Source organism: Malaclemys terrapin, chromosome 2 (genome assembly GCF_027887155.1).
Source record: "Malaclemys terrapin pileata isolate rMalTer1 chromosome 2, rMalTer1.hap1, whole genome shotgun sequence".
Lineage (NCBI taxonomy): Eukaryota > Metazoa > Chordata > Testudines > Emydidae > Malaclemys > Malaclemys terrapin.
Genome location: NC_071506.1, coordinates 56,097,323 through 56,120,477, shown reverse-complemented (window position 1 = coordinate 56,120,477; position 23,155 = coordinate 56,097,323). Strand labels below are relative to the sequence as shown.

The window sequence follows — 23,155 nt, the reverse complement described above, 5'->3', positions numbered from 1 at the left end:
CCCACTCCACCCCAGTGGACAGCCCAAGCAAAAGGTTGTCATTATTTTGAACTTTTTTAGTGGTCTTTTCCTTCCCTCCTATCCTCCTCCCAAACCCCACCCAGGCTACCTTGTCAGTTCTCTCCCTATGTTTATAATCAATTCATAAAGAATACATGATTTTTAAATGATAGTGACTTTATTTCCTTTGAAAGCAAGCTGTGATCGAAGGGGGGAGGGTGGTTTGCTTACAGGGAATGAGTCAATCAAGGGGACGGGTTTTCAACAAACAGAAATGTCACACCATAGCCTGGCCAGTCATGAAACTGGTTTTCAAAGCTTCTCTGATGCGCAGTGCTTCCTGGTGTGCTCTTCTAATCGCCCTGGTGTCTGGCTGCGCATAATCAGCGGCCAAGCGATTTGCCTCAGCCTCCCACCCTGCCATAAAGTTTCCCCATTACTCTCAGAGATTGTGGAGCACACAGCAAGCAGCAATAACAATGGGAATATTGGTTTGGCTGAGGTCTGAGTGAGTCAGTAATGTGCGCCAGCGACCCTTTAAACATCCAAATGTACATTCTACCACCATTCTGCACTTGCTCAGCCTGTAGTTGAACAGCTCCTGACTACTGTCCAGGCTGCCTGTGTATGACTTCATGAGCCATGGCATTAAGTGGAAGGCTGGGTCCCCAAGGATAACTATAGGCATTTCAACATCCCCAACGGTTATCTTCTGGTTTGGGAAGTAAATCCCCTGCTGCAGCTGTTTAAACAGTAGTGTTCCTGAAGACGCGAGCATCATGAACCCTTTCTGGCTGATGTTGGTGAAACTTCCTTGTGATCCACCAGTGCTTGCGACACCATTGAAATGTACCCCTTGCGGTTTATGTACTGGCTACCCTGGTGCTCCGGTACCAAGATAGGGATAAGGTTCCATCTATCGCCCCACCATAGTTAGGGAATCCCATTGCAGCAAAGCCATCCACTATGACCTGCACATTTCCCAGAGTCACTACCTTTGGTACCAGCAGCTCAGTGATTGCTTTGGCTACTTGCATCACAGCAGCCCCCACAATAGATCTGCCCACTCCAAATTGATTCCCAACTGACTGGTAGCTGTCTGGCGTTGCAAGCTTCCATAGGGCTATCGCCACTCGCTTCTCAACTGTGAGGGCTGCTCTCATCTTGGTATTCTGGCGCTTCAGGGCCAGTCACAAAGTTCCAAGAAAGCGCCCTTACGCATGCGAAAGTTTCGCAGCCACTAGGAATCGTCCCACACCTGCAACACTATGCAGTCCCACCAGTCTGTGCTTGTTTCCCGGGCCCAGAATCGGCGTTCGACAGCTATAACCTGCCCCCATTAACAGCATGATCTCCAAAGCGCCGGGGCCTGCAATTTGATAGAATTCTGTGTCCATGTCCTCATCACTCTCATCGCCGTGCTGCCGTAGCCACCTCTTCCTCGCCTGGTTTTGCAGGTTCTGGTTCAGCATAAACTGCACAATAACGCGCGAGGTGTTTACAATGTTCATGACTGCTGTCTTGAGCTGAGTGGGCTCCACACTTGCCTTGGTATGGCGTCTGCACTGTTCACCCAAGAAAAAAGGCGCAAGACGGTTGTCTGCCATTGCTTTCCCAGAGGGAGGGGGAGGATGTACCCAGAACCACCCGCAACAATGTTTTTGGCCCCATCAGGCATTGGGATCTCAACCCAGAATTCCAATGGGTGGAGGAGACTGCGGGAACTATGAGATAGCTATGGGATAGCTACCCACAGTGCAACGCTCCGGAAGTCAATGCTAGCCTCGGTACATGGACGCACACCGCCGAATAAATGTGCTTAGTGTGGCCACATACACTCGACTTTATACAATCGATTGCCAAAAATCGAATTCTGTAAATTCAGATTAATCCCGAAGTGTAGACATACCCTTAGTGACCTGGAGACGAGAAAGATTTTAAAAATAAGAGGCATCTAGCTTTGTGGACTAGTTAATTCTAACAGTATTCTATGCTGCCAGGTGGGAGACCTATGTTATTTATTATTTGTATTACAACAGTACCTAGGAGCTCCAGAGAGGAATCCGGACCCAGTAGTACTGGCATCCAACCATCCTCTGGAAATATATCTGCTATGACGTGGGACAAAAAAAGTCAAAACCAATGTGAAATACGGATTTTTAGAGTGACGTGCTTAATACAATTTATTTAACTTTTAAAACTACTACTTCATATATCTTTTACTAAGCAAAAGTCTACACTAGCACGGATATGTTGAGCATTCTTATGGATAAACAGGACTACGTATTACAACACCCATGAACAATTCTATTTCATTTAGACGTTCTTTGATCAAGTCTCAAGGACCTGATGCGGTCACTAAACTCCCAACAGTACTGACGTTTCAGTTTGTAATAACCACACACTATCACAGAAGCATTTCATTATATATAAAACCACATGTAGAGGGAAAAGGAAACCGCAAAGGTTAAAATAATCAGTTATATTCTAATTTCAAAAATAATGAATACTGCCACTACAGCAACATGCTACCTCACTTATGAAACATACAGCAGCATTTAGTTCTGAAAGATCAGTACACAGATGTAAATAAGTAAGTTGAAAATATAAAACACAACATGACAAACTTATCTAGCTAGACTAGAGCTTGCAATCAGACGCATGTGGACAGATGCTTCCACCCCAAAGAGACCCACTAATATTAACAAAGACCTGACTGTAGAATCAGAAACCCATTTAAGTTTCTTTTTACATATAAATTGAACAGAAAAAGTTATTTTACTTTTAATTTGCCCACCAATATAGCCATTTATATTTTCTTTCTGAAAACATTTAGAACAATGTTTCCCAAACTTAGGACGCCGCTTGTGTAGGGAAAGCCCCGGTGGGCCGGGCTGGTTTGTATACCTGCCGTGTCCGCAGGTCCAGCCGATCATGGCTCCCACTGGCCACGGTTTGCTGCTCCAGGCCGAGGGACGTACTGGCTACTGTTTCCCGCAGCTCTCATTGGCCTGGAGCGGCAAACCGCGGCCACTGGGAGCCGCAATCGGTCGAACCTGCGGGCGTGGCAGGTAAACAAACCGGCCCAGCCCGCCAGGGGCTTTCCCTACACAAGCAGCATCCCAAGTTTGGGAAACACTGATTTAGAAGAAATCAGACTGTTCTTTCCCTGCTCCCCCAAGTTGAAACAACCAGTAACTGAATGTTTATTTCTTTCCATGATAATATATTGAATTTTCAGCAGTTTTTATTTAGCACAGTAAAATATTGGGGTTAGGTAAGTAGGTCAAATGAACTACTTAAAGACAAGATTTCTACAGACTACTTAGGATATGCAGTTTCTAGCTACTGTAATCATGCAACAAATGTCAAAGATTTATTATGCAATATTATTTTTAAGTGAGACAGCTTAAAATTCATACCTGTTTACCAGGCATCATCATTCATAACAGCTGAACATAGCAGTTGACAACCAAAGCGTTGGTTGTCTTAAAACAATTCTAAATCTAAAAAACAACATATCCCACACTCTTGGAAATTCATGCACAAAATTATAGGTGCAGTTACAACTGGTCATTTGACATTTTTTCTTCAATATATTTGCAAATACAGTGACTGAATGCACTCATTTAATATGTAAACATATGCATATTTTATATGTGCAATTCTGAAACACCAGATGTAGTCTAAATTTTTAGATTATATATTACATACAAATATATATTATGGTTGTAAAGTTAAGCACTCAAAAGTTAAGTGCCAAAATTAAGGCTGCCTGTGCAATCTCAATTCAGTCTGCTTCTGTAAATATGTTATGATTGACTTGGCCACATCATATAGGAAGTCTGTGCCAGAGCTAGAAATGGAACACAGCTCTTGTCATAACTATAAAGGGAAGGGTAACAGCTCTCCTGTGTACAGTACTATAAAATCCCTCCTGGCCAGAGACTCCAAAATCCTTTTCCCTGTAAAGGGTTAAGAAGCTCAGGTAAGCTGGCTGAGACCTGACCCAAAGGACCAATAAGGGGACATACTTTCAAATCTTGGGGGGGGGAGGAAGGGGGAGGGAAGGCTTTTGTTTGTGCTCTTTGTTTGGGAAGTTGTTCGCTCTTGGGACTGAGAGGGACCAGACATCAATCCAGGCTCTCCAAATCTTTCTGAACAAGTCTCTCATATTTCAAACTTGTAAGTAAACAGCCGGCAAGGCGTGTTAGTTTATCTTTGTTTTCTCAAGTTGTAAATGTACCTTTTGCTAGAGTGTTTATCTCTGTTTGCTGTACTTTGAACCTAAGGCTAGAGGGGGATCCTCTGAGCTCTTTAAGTTTGATTACCCTGTAAAGTTATTTTCCATCCTGATTTTACAGAGATGATGTTTACCTTTTTCTTTAATTAAAAGCCTTCTTTTTAATAACCTGATTGATTTTTCCTTGTTTTTAGATCCAAGGGGGTTGGATCTTGATCCACCAGGAGTTGGTGGGAGGAAGAAGGGGGGATGGTTAATTTCGCCTTGTTTTAAGATCCAAGGGGTTTGGATCTGTATTCACCAGGGAATTGGTAAAGAGTCTCTCAAGGCTACCCAGGGAAGTGAATTAGCTTTGGGATGGTGGCAGCGGACCAGATCTAAGCTGGTAGTTAAGCTTAGAAGTTTTCATGCAGGCCCCCACATTTGTACCCTAAAGTTCAGAGTGAGGAAGCAGCCTTGACAGCTCTCCTACGTCCCATTCCATTAAAGAACATTATTGTGTTTTCTCTTCTTGCAACTCTATCTCATTCACTGTCCATCCTGTGGTACTTAATGAGGCAAGGGTCTGTAGAATAAATAACATGGCACCATTTAATTAAAGACTATTTTAATGCACAACAGGGCAGCATTAAGGTTACACAGGCAATCTTAATTCTGCCATTTCCTTAATGGAGAGTAAACTTTGCAACCTTAACATTCTTTTAATGTAGGGTTTTTTTGTATGTCGTTTCCTACATATTTCTGAAAAGCAAACTGAAAAAACAGAAATTCCATCCATAAAGATCCATATGAACCACCACAGGGGCAACCAAGAGGATTGGAAGTCAGGACCTTTAGATTCACAGAATATACCATTACACTTCAGCTAAAGGAGAAGGCTGTAGCAGAAGTAGATTGGTTCTCATGGAGGATAATGGCAGACACTAGAAAAGACAGCCTACATTTTGTGGTCAGAAAATAATTGTAGAAGCACTAGCGAAGGAATGTTGGGAATCAGGATTGTTGGATTCTATTTCTCGCTCTGGATGGAAGTGTGGGTTAATGGTTAAAGAGAGCACACCTAAGCACACTGATCTGACAGATTTGTTCCAAAAGTGAGTGTGGCTAAGCAGATGAGACATGGATCTCCCATATTAGAGGTCTGGGTTCTATTCCTAACACAAGTCACTTCTGGCACAGCTATCTCTCAGTTACCCTGCCTATAAAGGGGGGAAATGATCCGTTCCTTACCTGCCAAGGGCATACGGCCTCTCTCAAACAATAAAGGCTGGGAAATGCACAGAATTAACAGGAAGTCAGTGGAAGTGCTGAGACTAGAAAACTCCTGATGGCTCTGCACGGGGTCCAAGAGCATGCTCACAGATTTTAGCTGCAAGGAACTCTACTGAGCACATAAAAATAACAACTTAATTTGTAGTGATTGTAACCGAAACTGGATGGGATTTAGAAATGCAACCTTCCAATTGCAGGACTATCCCACTTCCAAATTTTGAGTTCTTCCTCCAAACTGGCTGCTAGAACTCTTCAAAGTAGCAGCTGGATTATTTTTCCCCCCTTATCTGGTAAAACTGCCTATTTTCCCCCTCATTTCATTCTCCAAAAAGGCTGAATCATTCTTCCTAAAACCTAAAAATATTCAGTCTTAAGCAGAAAACAAGCATGTAAAATTTCAGCCACAATGGTTCAAGTTTAGTAAAGTTACAAGCAACTGAACTCATGCTTATAATGGAAAGCGTTAGAAAACCATAAATGTGCATAAATATCCATCTCAAAGAAAGGAAAATTAAGAACCTGCACACATCAGTCATCTGAGCCTGCATTTCTTGCACACCCTAACCGTTCACGGATTTCAAGAGATCTTTGAGGTGCATAATGAAGGCAGAATCAAGTCCTAAGCAGGTAACAATATTGTCTCTATATAAATCCATGGCATGCCCACATCTTGTATACTGCATGCAGATGTGGTCGCCCCATCTCAAAAAAGTTTTCTCAGATTAGAAAAGGTACAGTAAAGAACAACAAAAATGATTAGGGGTATGGAACAGCTTCCATATGAGGAGAGATTAATAAGACTAGGACTTTTCAGCTTGGAAATGAGAGGACTAAGGGGGATATGATAGAGGTCTATAAAACCAGGACTGGTGTAGTGAAAGTAAATAAGGAAGTGGTATTTACTCCTTCTCATAATACAAGAACTATGGGTCACCAAATGAAATTAATAGGCAGCAGGTTTAAAACAAACAAAAGGAAGTATTTCTTCATTCAACATACAGTCAACCGGTGGAACTCTTTGTCAAAGGATGTTGTGAAGGCCAACAGTATAACAGGGTTAAAAAAAGAACTAAAGTTCATGGAGGATAGGTCCACCAATGGCTTTTAGCCAGGATGGGCAGGAATGGTGTCCCTAGCCTCTGTTTGCCAGAAGCTGGGAATGGGCGATAGGGGATAGATTACTTGATGATTACCTGTTCTGTTCATTCCCTCTGAAGCACCTGGCATTGGCCATTCTTGGAAGACAGGATACTGGGCTAGATGGACCTTTGGTCTGACCCAGTATGGCCGTTCTTATGTTCTTAACTATTGCACGTTTGGATGCTAGAGACAATCAAGTTTGATTAGTTCATATGATTATTAAATTTGCATACATCTAAAAGATTAGTAAATCAGAAGTTAGGCAGTTTTTAGATTATAACCATCATATGGATAAACAGGAAAAGGCATTTTAACTTCCCACTCATAGCTGTTTTAATAGGAAACTTGCATCACTCAATCTTATTGCATTAGAAACTAACAGTTCCCACGTAGACCGCAGAACCAAAAAACGTGTTAACTTTCTGTTGGTGTACACTGAAACACTGCATTACTAGCAGTCTCAGATTAAGAGAAGGGGAGAAGTAGGGCATTTCCTGATTTTCAGTGTGTCTTCAATAGTCTCTCTGAAGGAAACATTAAATAAATGTTTATCATATTAAGTTATGATAGGGGTTTTTTTTGTAGTTAACTGGCTGTGAAGATCTCTATTTCTTTTTTAGGAACTTATATTAAAAAAGGTTTTCTTTAAAATATTTTGAAAACAGGCCCCATATGAAGCTCCAAAATCCAAGAATGAGCTTCCAATGCACACAGAATGTATCTGGGGTCCACTATCCCCCCTCCACAATTTTCAACACCATAGAAAGTTGTAATTTTTGGTGTACATTCTATAAAAACCTAGCCTCTTGTTTTTGTTTTGGTGGAGTTTTATTGGTATTAACGCTAAAATAAAATTATTATCAAGCTGTAAAAATTTAATGAGCTATATTTTAAGATGACTTCCTTTCCAAAAGTAGTCATTTTAGTTTTGATATTTGTATCAAAAATTTATTTCCAAATCACGAAATAAAAATGATGCAAAGATTATGCCAATGAAATTGAAGGATTATCAAGGAATAATCTAGCAGTTCTACTGAGAAAAGATCTGACACTAAACCTTTCCCTGACCAAACAAAAAATAGTTAAATTGGATTTAAGTATCATTCCAATATATTGTAAGATTTGTTATAATGAGATCAAAACCTTTTTCTAAATTTATAAACACTGGCTGTGGACATCTTAAATTTGGAACAGTCACTGTACTGATCCACTGATTATATCACTGCCATAATCCCAGTTTCCCTTTATCATCTCTTTTCACACAAACTTGAATTCTGAGATGACATTTTAACTGTGCGCTCAGAGGTATATATGGAACCACGTCTGAGCTATATGCTTTAATACCATACTAGCCTTTGTTCTTTTCATGTGATTAATACACTTTCATGAGTTAGGTACAGGTCATTTGTATATGTAGATATCAAATCTCAGCAAATACAGAGCTAACATAATTCACGACACACAGAGCTTGACTGATTGGACCGTAGGCCTTCAGTATGGTATTTGTATAATCAGGATTTTATTTTTGCCTCAAAAACTGCCTCACACATGAGCCAATGTAAAAATACATCTATATTTCAAATATTTTAATGTAATGCTATGTGATTTTGTTTGTGCAATGAAGTTTTAGGCATTTTGCTAAAATTTAGAAGAAATTACATTTTCAAGTATTAATCTAATTTAACAAGGTACTTAATTGTTTCAAAATATTTAGAATAAGTGCTGGCTGTCAATGGCAAATTAATGCTAAAAATTTCAGTGCATAAGGACTGTCTGAGTTACAAGTCTTTAAACAAAGGGAAAGCTACCACCAATTTTATCCAGGGATTTTATAAAGCGTGCATGGTTTGTATGCATCACCAAATCCTCAAGACAAAACTATATTATAGTTAATAAATTTAGGTGTATTTTTAAATTATTTACATCTGGGAGATGTCAACATCTGCTCAATAAGCAGCAGCAGTCCAAAAAGCAAACAGAATGTTAGGAACCATCAGGAAAAGGATAGATAATAAGACAGAAAATATAATATAAATCCATAGTATGCCCACACCTTGAATACAGAGTGCAGTTCTGGTCACATTAGAATAGGAAAAAGGAGGGCCACAAAAATTATTAGGGGTATGGAACAGCCTCTATAGGATTAACAAACGGTGGTACTGTTCATCTAAGAAAAGAGAGAGAGAGGGAGGTGTGTGTGTGTGTATGTGTATGTGTGTGTGTGAGAGAGAGAGAGAGAGAGAGAGAGAAGTCTAAAAAAATCATGAATGGTATGTCAGAAGTCTAAAAAATCATGAAGAAGAAAGTGTTATTTACTCCATCTCATAATACAAGAACTAGACGTCACCAAATGAAAATAATAGGCAGCAGGTTTAAAACAAACAAAAGGAAGTATTTCTTCCCACAACACACAATCAACCTGTGAAACTCATTGTCAGGGGACATCGTAAGGCCAGAAGTATAACTGGGTTAAAAAAAAATTAGATAAGTCAATGGAAGATAGGTCCATCAATGGCTATTAGCAAAGATGGTCAGTGACTCAACCCCATATTATGGGTGTCCCTAAACCTCTGATTGCTAGAAGCTGGACCTGGACAATAGGTGATGTATCATTTGATAAATTTCCCTGCTCTATTTACTCCCTCAAGCATCTGGCACCAGCCACACTCAGAAGGCAGGATATTGGGCTAGATGAACCACTGTTCTGACCCAGTGTGGGCATTCTTCTGTTCTTACTCATGAGTTTAACCTCTGTAAATAGTGGAAGCCGCAACAGTAGCCAATATAGTTCAGACTTCATAAGCAAATCCACACTATCCACTTGCTTTAAGACATTCATAACTTTCAAATAACTTCATATTCAAATAATTTCAAACGGGGCAGAGTAGAGCTGTGGTTGGGGGCGGAGTGGAACTGGGTGGCGCTTCCTCCCCAGGGCCCCATGGGGGCTGACCTGGGCCCTGCTGCACACCCCCTCAACTGTTCTTCCACACCCCTCTAGGAGAGCATGCCCAAAGTTTGGGACCACTGATGTAGTATAATGAAATGTAGGATCATTTCTATGAATAAGGAAGGTCTATTACATTGTTATATTATGTTCAACAGCAACTACATCGAGATATTACTATAACCAAATAAAACCTCAATAAGTTTGTGGATCAGAGTGGTTTTAAAATTTAAACAAGTCCCCTGATAATCAGCTTCCAAATAAAAATAGTGGACAACCTATTGCAGCGAGAACTATATTTAATTCTTAATGTGATTTTTAGAATCAGACACAGGAGATCGAAAATGTCACATAACCTATTTTCACATACTTGTTCCAGTCTAGTTTTAAAGATGACCTAAAAAGGATTTTTTTTTAAAAAACTTGCTAGAGCATCTTCATCATTAAAGTGACCTAAAAGGTTTGTGGGAGGATTTCTGGTTTTGTTTAAAGGTTTTTCTCCTGTTTGTTTTGTACCTCAGAAGGAATGAGGAATAACAATTCTGATCTTCCCTTGTTTGCTGCAGGTATTGAGGGCCTCAAAATCTATATTGTCAGCTTTCACACTTTAATTGGAGTAACTGGGTTGTTCAATCTTTAACAAAGATTCCTCTAGCCAATATATTAGTCATTAAAGTTAAACAGATATCAACAAAACACAAAGTATTGTAGCCAGTTTAAAGATCTCCACTATTCTTAATTGTTTAACATTCATTCTAAATCAAAAGCTTCTCTTCCATTTTACAGATCTCATTAAATAACTGAACAGAATCTCTCAACTTCAAGAAAATGTTACAAAAATGTGCTATAAAATGTGTTTTAAAAGGCTACATAATTAGTAAGATGGAAACAAAAACAATGCTTCACTAGCTCCCTGATCAAAAGGCCTAGGGAAATAAGGGGTCCCTTAGACACTATCTAACAGATACACTCGAGATTAACATCTATAACACAAAAACAAGCACTAAATTAGACTTTCCCACTGCCATATTTTCCAAGAAACAGACACTAGCTAAAACATTATTTTTAATACTAGACAGCACTTTGCATCTGTGGATCTCAAAGTGCTTTACAAAGGTGGCAGTCATCTTCCTTTTACAGATAGGCAAACTGAAAAACAGGTGTGCTCTTGTACAGCTTATTTCACAACACAGACTAGTGGCAAACACAGGAACAGCCCAGGTTGTATCTCCTTAAAGCTTCACAACAGTCTCTTCCACATAGTTTTTATACATATTTACAGAAGGTTTTTTTTTCCCCTCAGAAACTTTTGGGGACATAATTTATAATTAGTCAAAACTAAGCTGCATAAAGAACTCTGAATGTTAAATAAAGACCAAACTGCAAAAATAATCTGGAATACAGATTCTTACAGAAAATGGAGACAAAAGATCTATTAGCCCATCCTCCTGCTAAATCGGGATTGTCTGGTACTGTATGTTCTCAAGTGCTTTATTCAGTCTTGTTTTAAATGACTCATAAACCTGGACTTCCATTACTTTCTTGGGAGACCATTCCAGAGTCTAATACATTTCACTTACAGAATTTCCTAGTCTATTATAATTATTATTTTTGCACTTATTCATATTATTAGAGAGCTTATTTCTTCACCCTCTCACTTCCCTGGTCCTTCTCGCTTGAACAGAGAGCAACAATACCCAAAGTCCTAAGGTGCAAACAATTCGATGTGTATTGGGGTGAACTTCCAGCAAGCAATGATTCCAATTTCCTTCCTCAGTGTCCCCCTTCCCAGCTCTGATGCCACAGAGCCTAGCCTGTGACCCTGTTCCCATTCCCCCCTTACTTTCTGATTGACTGCAGACTATATAGTAAAACTTGAGTTCTGCTTAGCTATACCTTAACCAAATATTTTACTGAAATTTAACTAACCAATCCTAACATATTGTTAACATGATTTAACCAATTATATCCCACCACCTTAATTGGTTTACACTCAACAAAATTAATTATACAGCAGACAGAAAAAAAAAAAATCACAGAAACAGACACAGATTATACAGAGAAACAATAGGAAAATGGAGCCTACAGTGACAGAACAACAAAGAAATGAGGATTTTACACCCCAACTATTGATAAGTGAGTTCTTACCTATATAACTAGCTCAGTGGTAATGGAGATATTCCATCTCCTAGAACTGGAAGGGACCTTGAAAGGTCATCAAGTCCAGCCCCCTGCCTTCACGAGCAGGGCCAAGTACTGATTTTGCCCCAGATCCCTAAGTGGCCCCCTCAAGGATTGAACTCACAACCCTGGGTTTAGCAGGCCAATGCTCAAACCACTGAGCTATCCCTATCCCTCCCCCTCTTAGGTATAAGAATATACCTAAATTCTTAAAGTATAGGCTTTTGCAGACAGGTGTGAATATCTATATCCTAACACTCCTCCCCCCCCTTTTTTTTTTTGTCTTTTGGGATCCTCCTGCCCAGGTATCCCTGGAAAAGCATAGGACATATGGCAACACACTTTTTGATAGGGCCAGGCATCAAGGTGGAATGCGTCGTTGCTCCATTTGTCCCACTGCCCCTTGTGTAGTACTGTGCCCTGCACCTTCTCTTGTACGGACATACCACATCTATTTCAATTAGTGTTCCAGTCTTCCCATTATAGTGGAGCCGGGTTGTCTAGTACACTGGCAGAGGTGTGTGTGTGACTACATCACTGATAGGTTATAATTAGTGGCTGTTTTGTAGGGGGTTGTGCCCTCCTTGATCATTTTCATATGCAACATAACACAAATACAGTTAACAATACACCAGCTGCTCATATTACTCCTAGTCATAAACCCCGAAGCTGGGTATCAGCACAGCCGTGTGTGTTTTGTTCCAGTTGGTACATCTTCTCTATGGGCTGTCTGAGCAGTAGTATAGAAGCATCACTATAGTTAAGGTTACCTTATGACATCTGTTTAAAAGTCAATGTTTCTAGGTCCTCTAAAAACAACATGCTTAGTTGGAACTTTTGAAATTGTCTCTCTCTCTGGAGGGTGAAGGGTTAGTGACCCAAATTTGGAGTCATTTGATCCAGGAGTTCCAGAGATATCAGTCCCCCCCAAAATAGCTATTTTAGAAAAAGTTTCTGGGTTGTTGTTTTTTTGCCCAGCACTAGAGATCAAACTATTACTGAACTATAGGTCAATATGGTCTCAACCTGTCAAATTTTACCCAAGGTAGTGCATGGAACTCACTAAATTTTGTGGGGAACCCAATTTGAGAACAGTAGTTAAGAAAGTGTCTATTTTTACACTGTGCATGCACCAATACAGAAAAACAGCTAGAGGATTTCTACTCCTGCCATTTTATATGCTGTAAAATTCTAATTCTTGTAAGTAGAGTACCGTACTTATTCGGTGTGTCTTATTGTGCAGGGTAACATTAATGATCCAAACTTAGTCAGATTACTCCAAGGGGTTCCCAAGTGGCAGCTCCCCTGCACCACCACCACCCAAAAAAAAAAAACCCCTAACAAAAAACCTGTTTCCTTCTAGTGCCTTGTGCTGTTAAATTGAACGATACACATGACTGGTTGAATCACAGCCCTCTTGACTGCTGGGAGCTCACCCTTCAATTAACATAATAAGGATAAATTAATCACAAGCCCCACTCTAAGATAAAAGGACTTTGGGGCTATGTGGCTAAGAGATTACCATCTATAACTCTCAAATTGTAGCAATTTGGGGATGGGGATGAACGTAATCAAAGTCTTTGGGAGAAAAATATTAGACCTGAATGCTTTTGGGAAGGAAGGGGGCAAAAGAGTGAAGGAATAGGGAGAAGAGTTTGGGGCTGCAGTGAGAGGAAAGGGGTTATGGCAGGGGCATCAAAAGAGTAGGGGGCTTACAATACCCTGCCAACTCCACCAAAGTACCCTAATGCTATTCCATTGTAACACAGTTGTACTTTGCTCCAGGCACTGGATGAGTCGGGTTATAAGAGGGGAAGGAGTAACAGAAATAGAAATGTTTGTACACCAGGGAGCAGAGTTTTCAGAGAGAGGCATTCCCTGCTTGCAATGGTGAGGCCCAGGTACAATAGTGAGGAGGGTGCCAGATTGCATGGGCAGCCCTAACTGCATTTCCTGGTTTTCAGATGTCTAAGTTTGACATACCACCAAGCAATCTTAACTCATGGTAACCGTTTTGTTTTGTTTTTGCGCCACTGAATTAGTTTGTTTCACTTTGAAGTCTACTGGCTCGGAAGGTAAGAGTGAAAAACAAAAGGGAAAAGATAAGAAATTGGGCAGAGGACACTGCTCCAGAAAGGAAAGAGAAAAGGCAAAAGAAGTATTAATTTTTTAGAGATAAAAGAGATGTGAAAATTTGTTAAGAAAAAAGGCACCACTTTTTTTTAATGAGTGACATAAACATGAACAGTCATGGAACTGAATTATCACTTGTCTTGCTTCTCAGAACATTTCATAACCCTGTCCTGACACTGTAAGTGTCGACACTTCTGCCTTCAAATTTAGTTTGTTGCCCAGAGAAAGTAATCTAAACCTCCACAGCTGTTTCGACTGCCACCATCTAAATACTTCTCCACAAAAGGTAGAGAGAAAAAAAATTCTGGTAGAAACCTGTCACAACAGCAGGACGTTTCATACCCACTGCAGCCCAGCCCAGCCCAAGCAGGCAGCCTGCTGTTCTCTCTAATTGGGAAGACTCCCCTCCTCACCCGCCACCGACTCCTGGTGTCAAGGCTGTCTTTTCGTGAGACCCACCCCAACCTCAGGCTACCATGCCCTCCCCCTCTTCATAAACTCCCTTAGGAAGACTTTGGAAGTCTCTCTGCAGTACCCCGTATGATCCTTACGTGCACCCAGTGGACAGGAAGGGGGTTGTCTCTATCACATCCTCCATTCCTTACACACTCAGAGAATCCCTTCCCCATCTTCACACACTCCCCAGGGGAGCTGGAGGTCTTCTCCACCATACCTCTTCCTCACAGACTATGGGGGGGGTGTCTCTCTACGAGAACCCACCCCCCTAACACACACACACACTCCCCCGCGGGCGGGGTATCTGCCACATCCCTCACACACTGTGTGTGGGGGGGCAGGGTTATAGTGCCCCTCATGCCCCGAGGAGAGAGACCGTCCCATACCCCCTTCCTGGGAAGCTTCCCCCGTATCCACGGCCACCCCAGAGCCTCCCCACCAACCGCCGCCCCTCCCTCAGCTTCCCCCGCCCAGCTGCCTCGAACTTCCCCTCCCGCCAGGGGCTGCTCCGGTCACCCGGAAGCGCCGCTCTCCCCACTCCAGCGTCCCGCCCGGCGACCCTCCTCCCCGGCTCCGCCGCAAGCGCCTCACCTGCATGGACGCCATGATGGATCCGCCCCCCTCCCTTCTGCGCCGCCGGCGGGGACCCGAAGAGAGAGACGCAGCGGCGTCCCGCCCCCCTCCCGCCAGGTCACGTGGGGTCACAAGCCGAAAGCAGGAGGACGCATGCGTCTAGCGGCCAGAGGCCGGGGCTGCGGTAGGCGCCGGCCACGCCCCGACAGGGTGTCACATCACAGCGAGGCGACGGGTGCGGACGGGGTGGAAATAGGAATCGTGGCGAGGCGGCCTGTGCGCGGCGCAGGGCCTGGGCCACCCCGTGCCCACCGGCTCCGTCTGGGACGCGCTTGGCGGCTGGACTGGAGCCAGCGGAGCAGTAGCGCGCCCTGAGCCGGGGAAGGGGCGGGCGGGTGATGGGGCGTTGGGCGCTGCGCCTCTGGGGGAGCCTCCCCGCAGCGCCTGGGCGGGGTGCTCGGCAGCAGGAGAGACCCTGGGCCCGCCTGGGTGCGGGGCCTCTGGGAGCAGGAGCTCGCCACCGCTCTCCAGTTCTGTTCGCCCCAGCGGCTGCTCCATGCGGGGGGTTGAGCAGGATTGAGGGTTGCCAATTTTGGTTAGTGGTGTTCCTGGAGGTTTTTTCACATGATGTAATCTTGAATTAAGGATTAATCTTTAATTCCTGGAGACTCCAGGACAATCCTGGAGGGTTGGCATTGGATAGACACACACACTCCCGCCTCAGCTGACTGCAGGGAAAGCTGCAGCGAGGTCACATGAGCATTTAGTCATTGTCCATTTCTCGAAAACTCTAGCTGGTCTCTACCGAGCATGTGCAAATTGTGATGTTTTAAATAATTAAATTATAACTCTGCTAAAGGTGGGTAGACTTTCCTGGAGGCAGCACACATCACAACCCTGAGATGAAGGTCATGTCCCCACTAAATATTCATCCCCTGGCTCCAAAGCACAGGGGTGCTAGAGCTTCTCAAAGAACAGGACATCTGCATTTTTGTTTAAAATGGTAGAACAATGTATTTTTCTTTCATGTTCTCAGAAATAGCTGAAATATTCCAGAAGGCTTCAGGTGGAAGGGAAACAGTTGGCTGGAAAACTTCAGCCCAAAGGGTTACATTTTGGTAAAGTTATATGCAACTGAAAACGAGTGACATGTGGGGCAACCTTCATAATAGATAGGGCTACAGTCCTGCCTCTAATACTAGTTATTCCCCCAGTGTCCCCTCCCAGGCTGCAGGTCAGGTGTAGTATGTGTCTGGGTGAGTGCATGATTGTGGCTGGCAGATCACCTGTGAGATCGCATGATTTCCAGAGGCTTGTGTCACCACAAACAAACAAACTGGAAAGTTTCTAGTATGATGCTGGGCAGCTCATCCCATTAGCTACTCTAGAAAATCTGCTGTGTCATCATCTAGAGGTCTGTAGACCACTAAGTACTGGGTTCCTTTTGTCCTATGTATTGCGGATCATGTAGCTGCATTCAAAGATTTTGAGTACATAGGGCCAGACATTTTTTGAGTGGTGCACTTTAAACATAAATCTTTTACATGTACATGCACAAACACCCCCCTTTTAATTGTGCAAATATTTTATTTAAAAAAAAAAAACACCTGTGGTGTGTTGGATTGTCCATTTAGTGATTGGAACTGGTCCTATTACCAGAAGTTGCCATCTTAATAAATCACTCAAGATAGTTGAGTCCAAAGCTGACTGCAAGACTTACAAAGGGATCCCACTAAACTGGGTGACTGGGCAGTACCTGGAATATGGCGTGTGGTTCTGGTCGCCCCCTCTCAAAAAAGATATATTAGAATTTGGAAAAGTACAGCGAAGGGCAATGAGAATAATTAGGGGCATGGAATATCTTCCATACAAGGAGAGATTAAAAAAATTGGGGCTATTCATCTTAAAAGAGACAACTAAGAGGGGGATATGATTGAGGTCTATAAAATCATGAAGATAGGGGAAAGTGAATAGGGAAGTGTTATTTACCCCTTTATATAACACAAGAACTAGGAGTCACCCAATGAAATTAATAAGCAGGTTTAAAACAAACATAAGGAAGTACTTCACACAATGCATAGTCAACCTGTGGAACTTGTTGCTATGGGATGTTATGAAGGACAAAGGTATACCTGGGTTCAAAAAATAATTAGATAAGTTCATGGAGAGTAGGTCAATCAATGGCTATTTGCCACGATGGTCAGGAATGCAACCCCTTGCTCCGGGTGTTCCTAAACTTCCAAATGCCAGAAGATGGGACTGGCTGACAGGACGGATCACTCAATAATTGCCTGCTCTGTTCATTCCTTCTGAAGCATCTGGCTACTGGCAGAGACAGGATACTGGGCATGGGCTAGATGGACTAGTAAGGCTCTTATTACCAAAGTAGGAATGAATTGTCTTCCATATTAGAAAGCATTGGATTTCAGAAAGTTTCAAAGGTTTGTTTGGTGGGGAAGTGGGTAGTTTTAGATGTTTTTATTGGATTGGAATAACACAAAGGTCATAAACCCTTTCTAACACACAAATAAAGTATATGAAAGTAGGATATAGTGAAATACAAATGAACATGATTGAGTACACTCTTCGTGTGTAGAGAAGAGAGATTTGTAAAACTCTATAACCTGTCTTTCTTTTTCTCCACAGATTATTTCAGTTGGGTTCTCCCCACACCTCCATGCAAAACATAACATGGAACTCTGATAGCGAAAGCTAAAAAATTGATTGTGCAGAAAAGAGAGAAATGCACAGTCCAACCCTGAAAAAGTGTGTGACTGAAGTTTGAGAAAGTGGGAATGGTTAAAAAAAAAAAAAGGCTCATTTCTGCACCACCAAAACAAAATGAAGTGTTCCCACTTGAATATTTGATGTATCTACCAAAAAGAATACCTAGTTATCTCTATAACCTGTATCCTCCTTCACCTTTCTGCTGTATGTTAGATTAATGTCAAGTCCAGCATTTGGATTGTAAACTTTTTTGGGGTCAAAAGCTGTCTTCTGTGTGTTTTCCCACTTAACCCATCTGTGGACACTATAAAATCTCATCTCCACAGCTGTAGGGAGGAGAAGAAAGAAATGAGAATGGGGAGGGCTGAAGTTTAATGGGTTAATGAAGAGGACAGATTTTTGATATATCGCGAAAGGGTAGCATTCACTGAAAACATTTGGTATATACATCTACAGATTATTTAATTTCAAAAGAGGATTTTGCAACAAAAAAAGAACATAGCAGTCAGTCACCTAATAGCTGTTGGGACTCTCTTCTCTTCACTGAAAGCATTTATGTTTTGAAAGCAAAGGTAGGCCAATGCCTAATCAGCACATGTAAATTCTAGAAGGGGAAGGAGCCAGTAGCCTGCCAAAAGACTGAGAAAGAGGCTTTAAGATGCAATCTAGAAGCATTTTCATGCTAAAATAAATGACAAGATCAGATTTCCAAGTGAAATCTTGGTCACGGTGAAGTTAGTGAGTGTAAACAACTCAAGGTGGGATTGATGTAGGGTTAACTTTGCTACTGCCCTTTTGACAGTTAAAATATTAAATGGAACACCATAGTTAGTTTTACTAAGTCGTGTTGTTTTACATGAACCAAAACGTTTACCCTAAAATACGTTTTTAATGCCATATGTTATACACATAGCAAGCATATCAAGTTTAGACAATGGGCATGTATTCAGCTGTAAACATGCATATTGATTAGTCAATAGGGGCATAATTACAGTGGAATAAAAAGCACTTTTAAGACTAACAGATATATTGGAGCATAAGCTTTCATGGGTGAATACCCACCTCGTCAGACGCATGTAGTGGAATAAAACTGATTTGAAACGATTGTAATGAGTTTTTTAATCCTGTTCCAGAAAACCCAGGTCAAGGTTGAAAGGTGTGTGTGTGTGGCTTCCAGCACACACCATACAGTGCAAACTAGATTTTATTTTGTATGTTCTACTATATATAGTACATATTAAGGCCAGCTTGATAGGACTTTGAGTTAGTTGTTATAAATACTAATAAAAAATGACTAATTTCTCTTTCATGTCTTTTGCTACTATAGGTGCTCAGCTGCAAAAATACACAGCCCTGACATGCCCCTGAATTTATGAAAAATCTCTCCTGTATTTAGTTACACTTATGAAGGTTTTTAATCCAACCCAAACTGTTTTGCTGTGTTATTTACTAAGATATACTCATGCAATATCCAGTGCTAACCCAATTCTTTCCTCACTCCTGCACAACCCCATCGATATCAAAAGTAAGCAAAAGGTACAATTTGGACCTTTGTGTATAAGATAAGACCTAAAAGGATTATCATTTATCTTGTTTAGGAAACTATTAATCTGATTCTGGGTCTGCTGAAGTCAATGGCAAAGCTTCCACTGACTTCAGCGGGAGCAGGATCAGCTGCATTATGGCTACCAAAGGTATTATTTATGCAAATTTGGCCACCTACTTTTTCAGCAGTGGCACTGGATAATCCTCTAGTTTTTATGTGAAGAAAACTTTAGCACCTTTTTTTATTAGATTCTATTGGAATATGGGCAATCTGAGTGTTACACATATGTTTTACTGTGGCTGTATCCTCTACTTCCCATCCGCCAATGTGTTTCATCTGTGTGTGATATTGTAACCTAGATTGCAAACATTTTCAGGATAGTGTCTTTTAAAGAAAGGTTTTTAAAGTGCCTGGCACAATGGGGCCCCACTCTCAGATTAAGGCCTAAGGCACAACAGTAAAACAAACAGTAGAACACACTGGAAAGAACTCTCGGCTGGTCACAATAGAACTGAGTAAATATAACACAATGAATAGTTTATTCAGCAAATAATTCCAGTTTTCTCAATTTGTTCATGAACAGGTCATGGAACTCTTTGTTCTAAAGTATTCACTAATTTAGACAGTGAAAAATTCTCTTTTGGAATATGATTCACAAACAGTTGCACAAATTCTCAGTTTGCATTTCACCCCAATGCTGAGGACTGGTACAAGGCCCTACTTATGGATTGTGCAAGGGAAGGAGGGCTGCCTGCATGCCATGAGAAGAGACTTCACACCAGCCCTACAGAAGATCACACCAGGGAGTAGGGCAAGGGAGGGACAGTGGATCTTCATTTATGCTTGTATAGTGATGCTAGTACTCTGGGTAAATAGTGCAGAAGGGCAGCTTGAAGACCAGCCATTACAGGGAGGTGGGGGGGTCTAAGTGGCTGCTGAAAATAACCAACACAATGGATGAAATTCATTCTACCTATATAAAGCTTCAGTATTGGGCCTCTAAGGTCTGACACTGCACCAGCGAAGTTAACAGTTTTGCCATGGACTTCAATGGTGCACAATCTCACTCTTAGAATCCAACTCCAAATTTTGTACAGGTAGAATGAATTTCGTGTGTGTGTTGGTTACTTATATATTATAGACTTATAGAAAGAGGCCTTCTAAAAAAGTTAAAATGTATTACTGGCACACCACTTCTGAAAGGTTGCCGACCCCTGGTCTATAATATATAACTAAACTATTGTTGTATGTAAAATAAATAAGGTTTTTAAAATGTTTAAGAAGCTTCATTTAAAATTAAATTAAAACGCAGGGCCTCCCCTGTGATGAAGTGGGACTGTTCTTAATGTTTTTGTCAGTTTCCCCTATGCAGTTCTTAAGTATCTAGGTGGTGGGATAAGGGTGGGTGGTTGCTGCAGAGCAAAGGGCCAGTGCACATAAATGCCTGACACTCTGCCTCCTAGCAACTTATGGCCTGGGCAAAGGTGCCAACTGAAGGTGTTGGAGACAAAGGGATCAGGTGACCTCCTGGCCCGGGAAAGAGACAAAGCCCAGAGAAGGAGGGGCTGGATGGGAGTTTGGGGCTAACTGGGGACTGCAAGGGAGGGCAATCGGGGGTCTGCCTCACTGGGCCCCAGAATGGACCTGGCGGAGGGGTCCGGTTCGCTGGACCTACAAGCTCTGTTTTAGACCGTGTTCATGTCATCTAATAAACCTCTGTTTTACTGGCTGGCTGAAAGTCACGTCTGACTGCAAAGTGGGGGGTGCAGAACCCTTTGGCTTCCCCAGGACCCTGGTGGGGCGGACTCGCTGTGGGAAGCGCACGGAGGGGCATATGCTGGATGCTCCCAGGAGAGACCCAGGAGGTGAAGCCGTATGAGCTTCTTGCCCTGAAGATGGTCTGCTCCGAGGGAGAGAAGGCTTCCCAAAGTTCTGACTGGCTTTGTGGGGAGCAGTCCCAGAGCATCACCCGGGGACTCCGTGACACCCCCCCCCCCGGACCAGTGGCCAGGACTTGGGCAGTGTGAGTGCCACTGAAAATCAGCTCACATGCCATGTGCCATAGGTTGCCTACCCATGGTTACAAATATAGTCAAATCAAAATTTGCTTTTGAATTCAAATGGCTATTTGTATACAATTTTTTCCATTATTTAACATGGTTATTTTCTCTCATGATGAGCATATTGTTTGTTTTGATGTGAATAAGCAGTAAATAAAGATTAAAAATAAAATAAACAAGTTTACTGAGCATTAATTTCTGATTTTAGTGAATATTAAAAGTATTTATATTAGAATTTGAGAGGAAATGCACAGAATCACAAGCACCTTTGTTGGGTTGGGTCCAGACCAATTTTATTCCACCACTTTCCATCCTCCATTATCACCTATAAAGTTTTTGCAAGAGAGTTATAAAATTAACCTTTTACTTAAGTATTACTAATGTCTTGACTATTTCAGATACTAAACTGCATCTTACTACGATTCCTTGCAAATTCTGCCACTCTGGTCATGTTGCAGCTTGTTTTCTTTTGTCCTGCCTCCTCCACCTTCACCTCTTATCTGCTTATCCCACAGAAGTTACTTGTACAGTCACATTAATCTCCCTTTGTTAGTCCAATGGCCTAGCAACCATAATCTGCAGTCCCAGGTAGCCACATCTCACAAATGAGGTCTGCATACTTCACAAAGGAATTGTGTTTGTTTCCCATTTGACCAGTTTGGTAATTTAGAGGATATTGACCTGTGCAATGCATTAGGAATTTCTCAGGAACTGACTTCACCTTCATAAAACCACCCACCATACCTGCATCTCTCCAGCAAAATAGGAAGAGAAGTGGAATCAAACCAGCAAAACAGGAAAGAAAAATAAAATGAAAATACATGAGAAATGAAAGACAGCTAGAAGTAAAAAATACTCCTGAGTTTATGCTGTGGCTAGTGTGTCTTTAAAAGGCATATTGTTTTACTGCCTGTTGAAATCATTGACCTAGTGTTACTGTAACCTCAAGCTTTACAAAGATAGGTAGGTAATCTCTTGTGCAATTTATGCCATGCTTCTAGGCTGGGATTTTAAAAGAGAACGGAATTAGGCAGCCAGGATAATAGTACTTCCTTACCCCATAGGGGTGTTGTAAGGATAAATGCAATTAAGGATTGTGAGAAGCTCAGATATTTTAGGAGCTATATAAATACCATAGCTAGTTAGTGAATGATGGAATAAATGAAATAGTCATCTCTTTCAATATTCTGGGACATGAGGCGATAAGACATTAGCAATTATCTTCAAAAACTCATGGAAGATGAGATTCCATAGAACTGGAAGAGGACAAATAAAGTACCAATATATAAAAAAGGGGAATAAGGACAACCCAGGCAATTATAGACCAGTCAGCTTAACTTCAGTACCCAGAAAAATAATGGAGCAAATAATTAAGCAATCAATTTGCAAACAATTAGAAGATAAGGTGATAAGAACAAATCATGTCAAACCAACCTAATTGCTTTCTTTGACAGGGTAAGCAGCTTTGTAGATGGCGGGGGGTGGCATATCTTGATTTTAGTAAGGCTTTTGATACTGTCTTACACGACCTTCTCATAAACAAACTAGGGAAATACAGCCTAGATGGAGCTACTGTAAGGTGGGTGCATAAATGGTTGGAAAACCATTCCCAGTGCTTCACAGTCAAGCTGGAAGGGCATATCAAATGGGGTCCTGTAGGGAGTGGTCCTGGGTCCAGTTCAATATCTTCATAAATGATATAAATAATGGCATAGAGACCACTTATAAAGTTTGTGGAGGATACCAAGCTGGGCGGGGTGGCTAGTGCTTTAGAGGATAGGATTAACATTCAAAATGATCTGGATAAACTGGAGAAATAGGCTGAAGTAAACAGGATGAAATTGAATAAGGACAAATCCAAAGTACTCCATTTAGGA

At 41.6% G+C, this 23,155-nt stretch overlaps 1 protein-coding gene across 3 annotated transcripts in view; it reads right to left on the bottom strand.

Moving 5' to 3' along the window:
* Positions 1-15,140, bottom strand: part of UBE2W (ubiquitin conjugating enzyme E2 W) — a 37,616-nt gene extending 22,476 nt beyond the window's left edge. For 2 of the 3 annotated variants that reach the window (XM_054019080.1, XM_054019081.1), the window contains exon 1: positions 14,468-14,546. In XM_054019080.1, the coding sequence (XP_053875055.1) occupies positions 14,468-14,545 (78 nt within the window). In that variant the 5' untranslated portion in view covers position 14,546. Of the gene's footprint in view, positions 1-14,467; positions 14,547-14,963 lie in introns of those variants that run through there. The other variant, XM_054019083.1, reaches the window with a different exon arrangement.
* Positions 15,141-23,155: the final 8,015 nt, after the last annotated feature.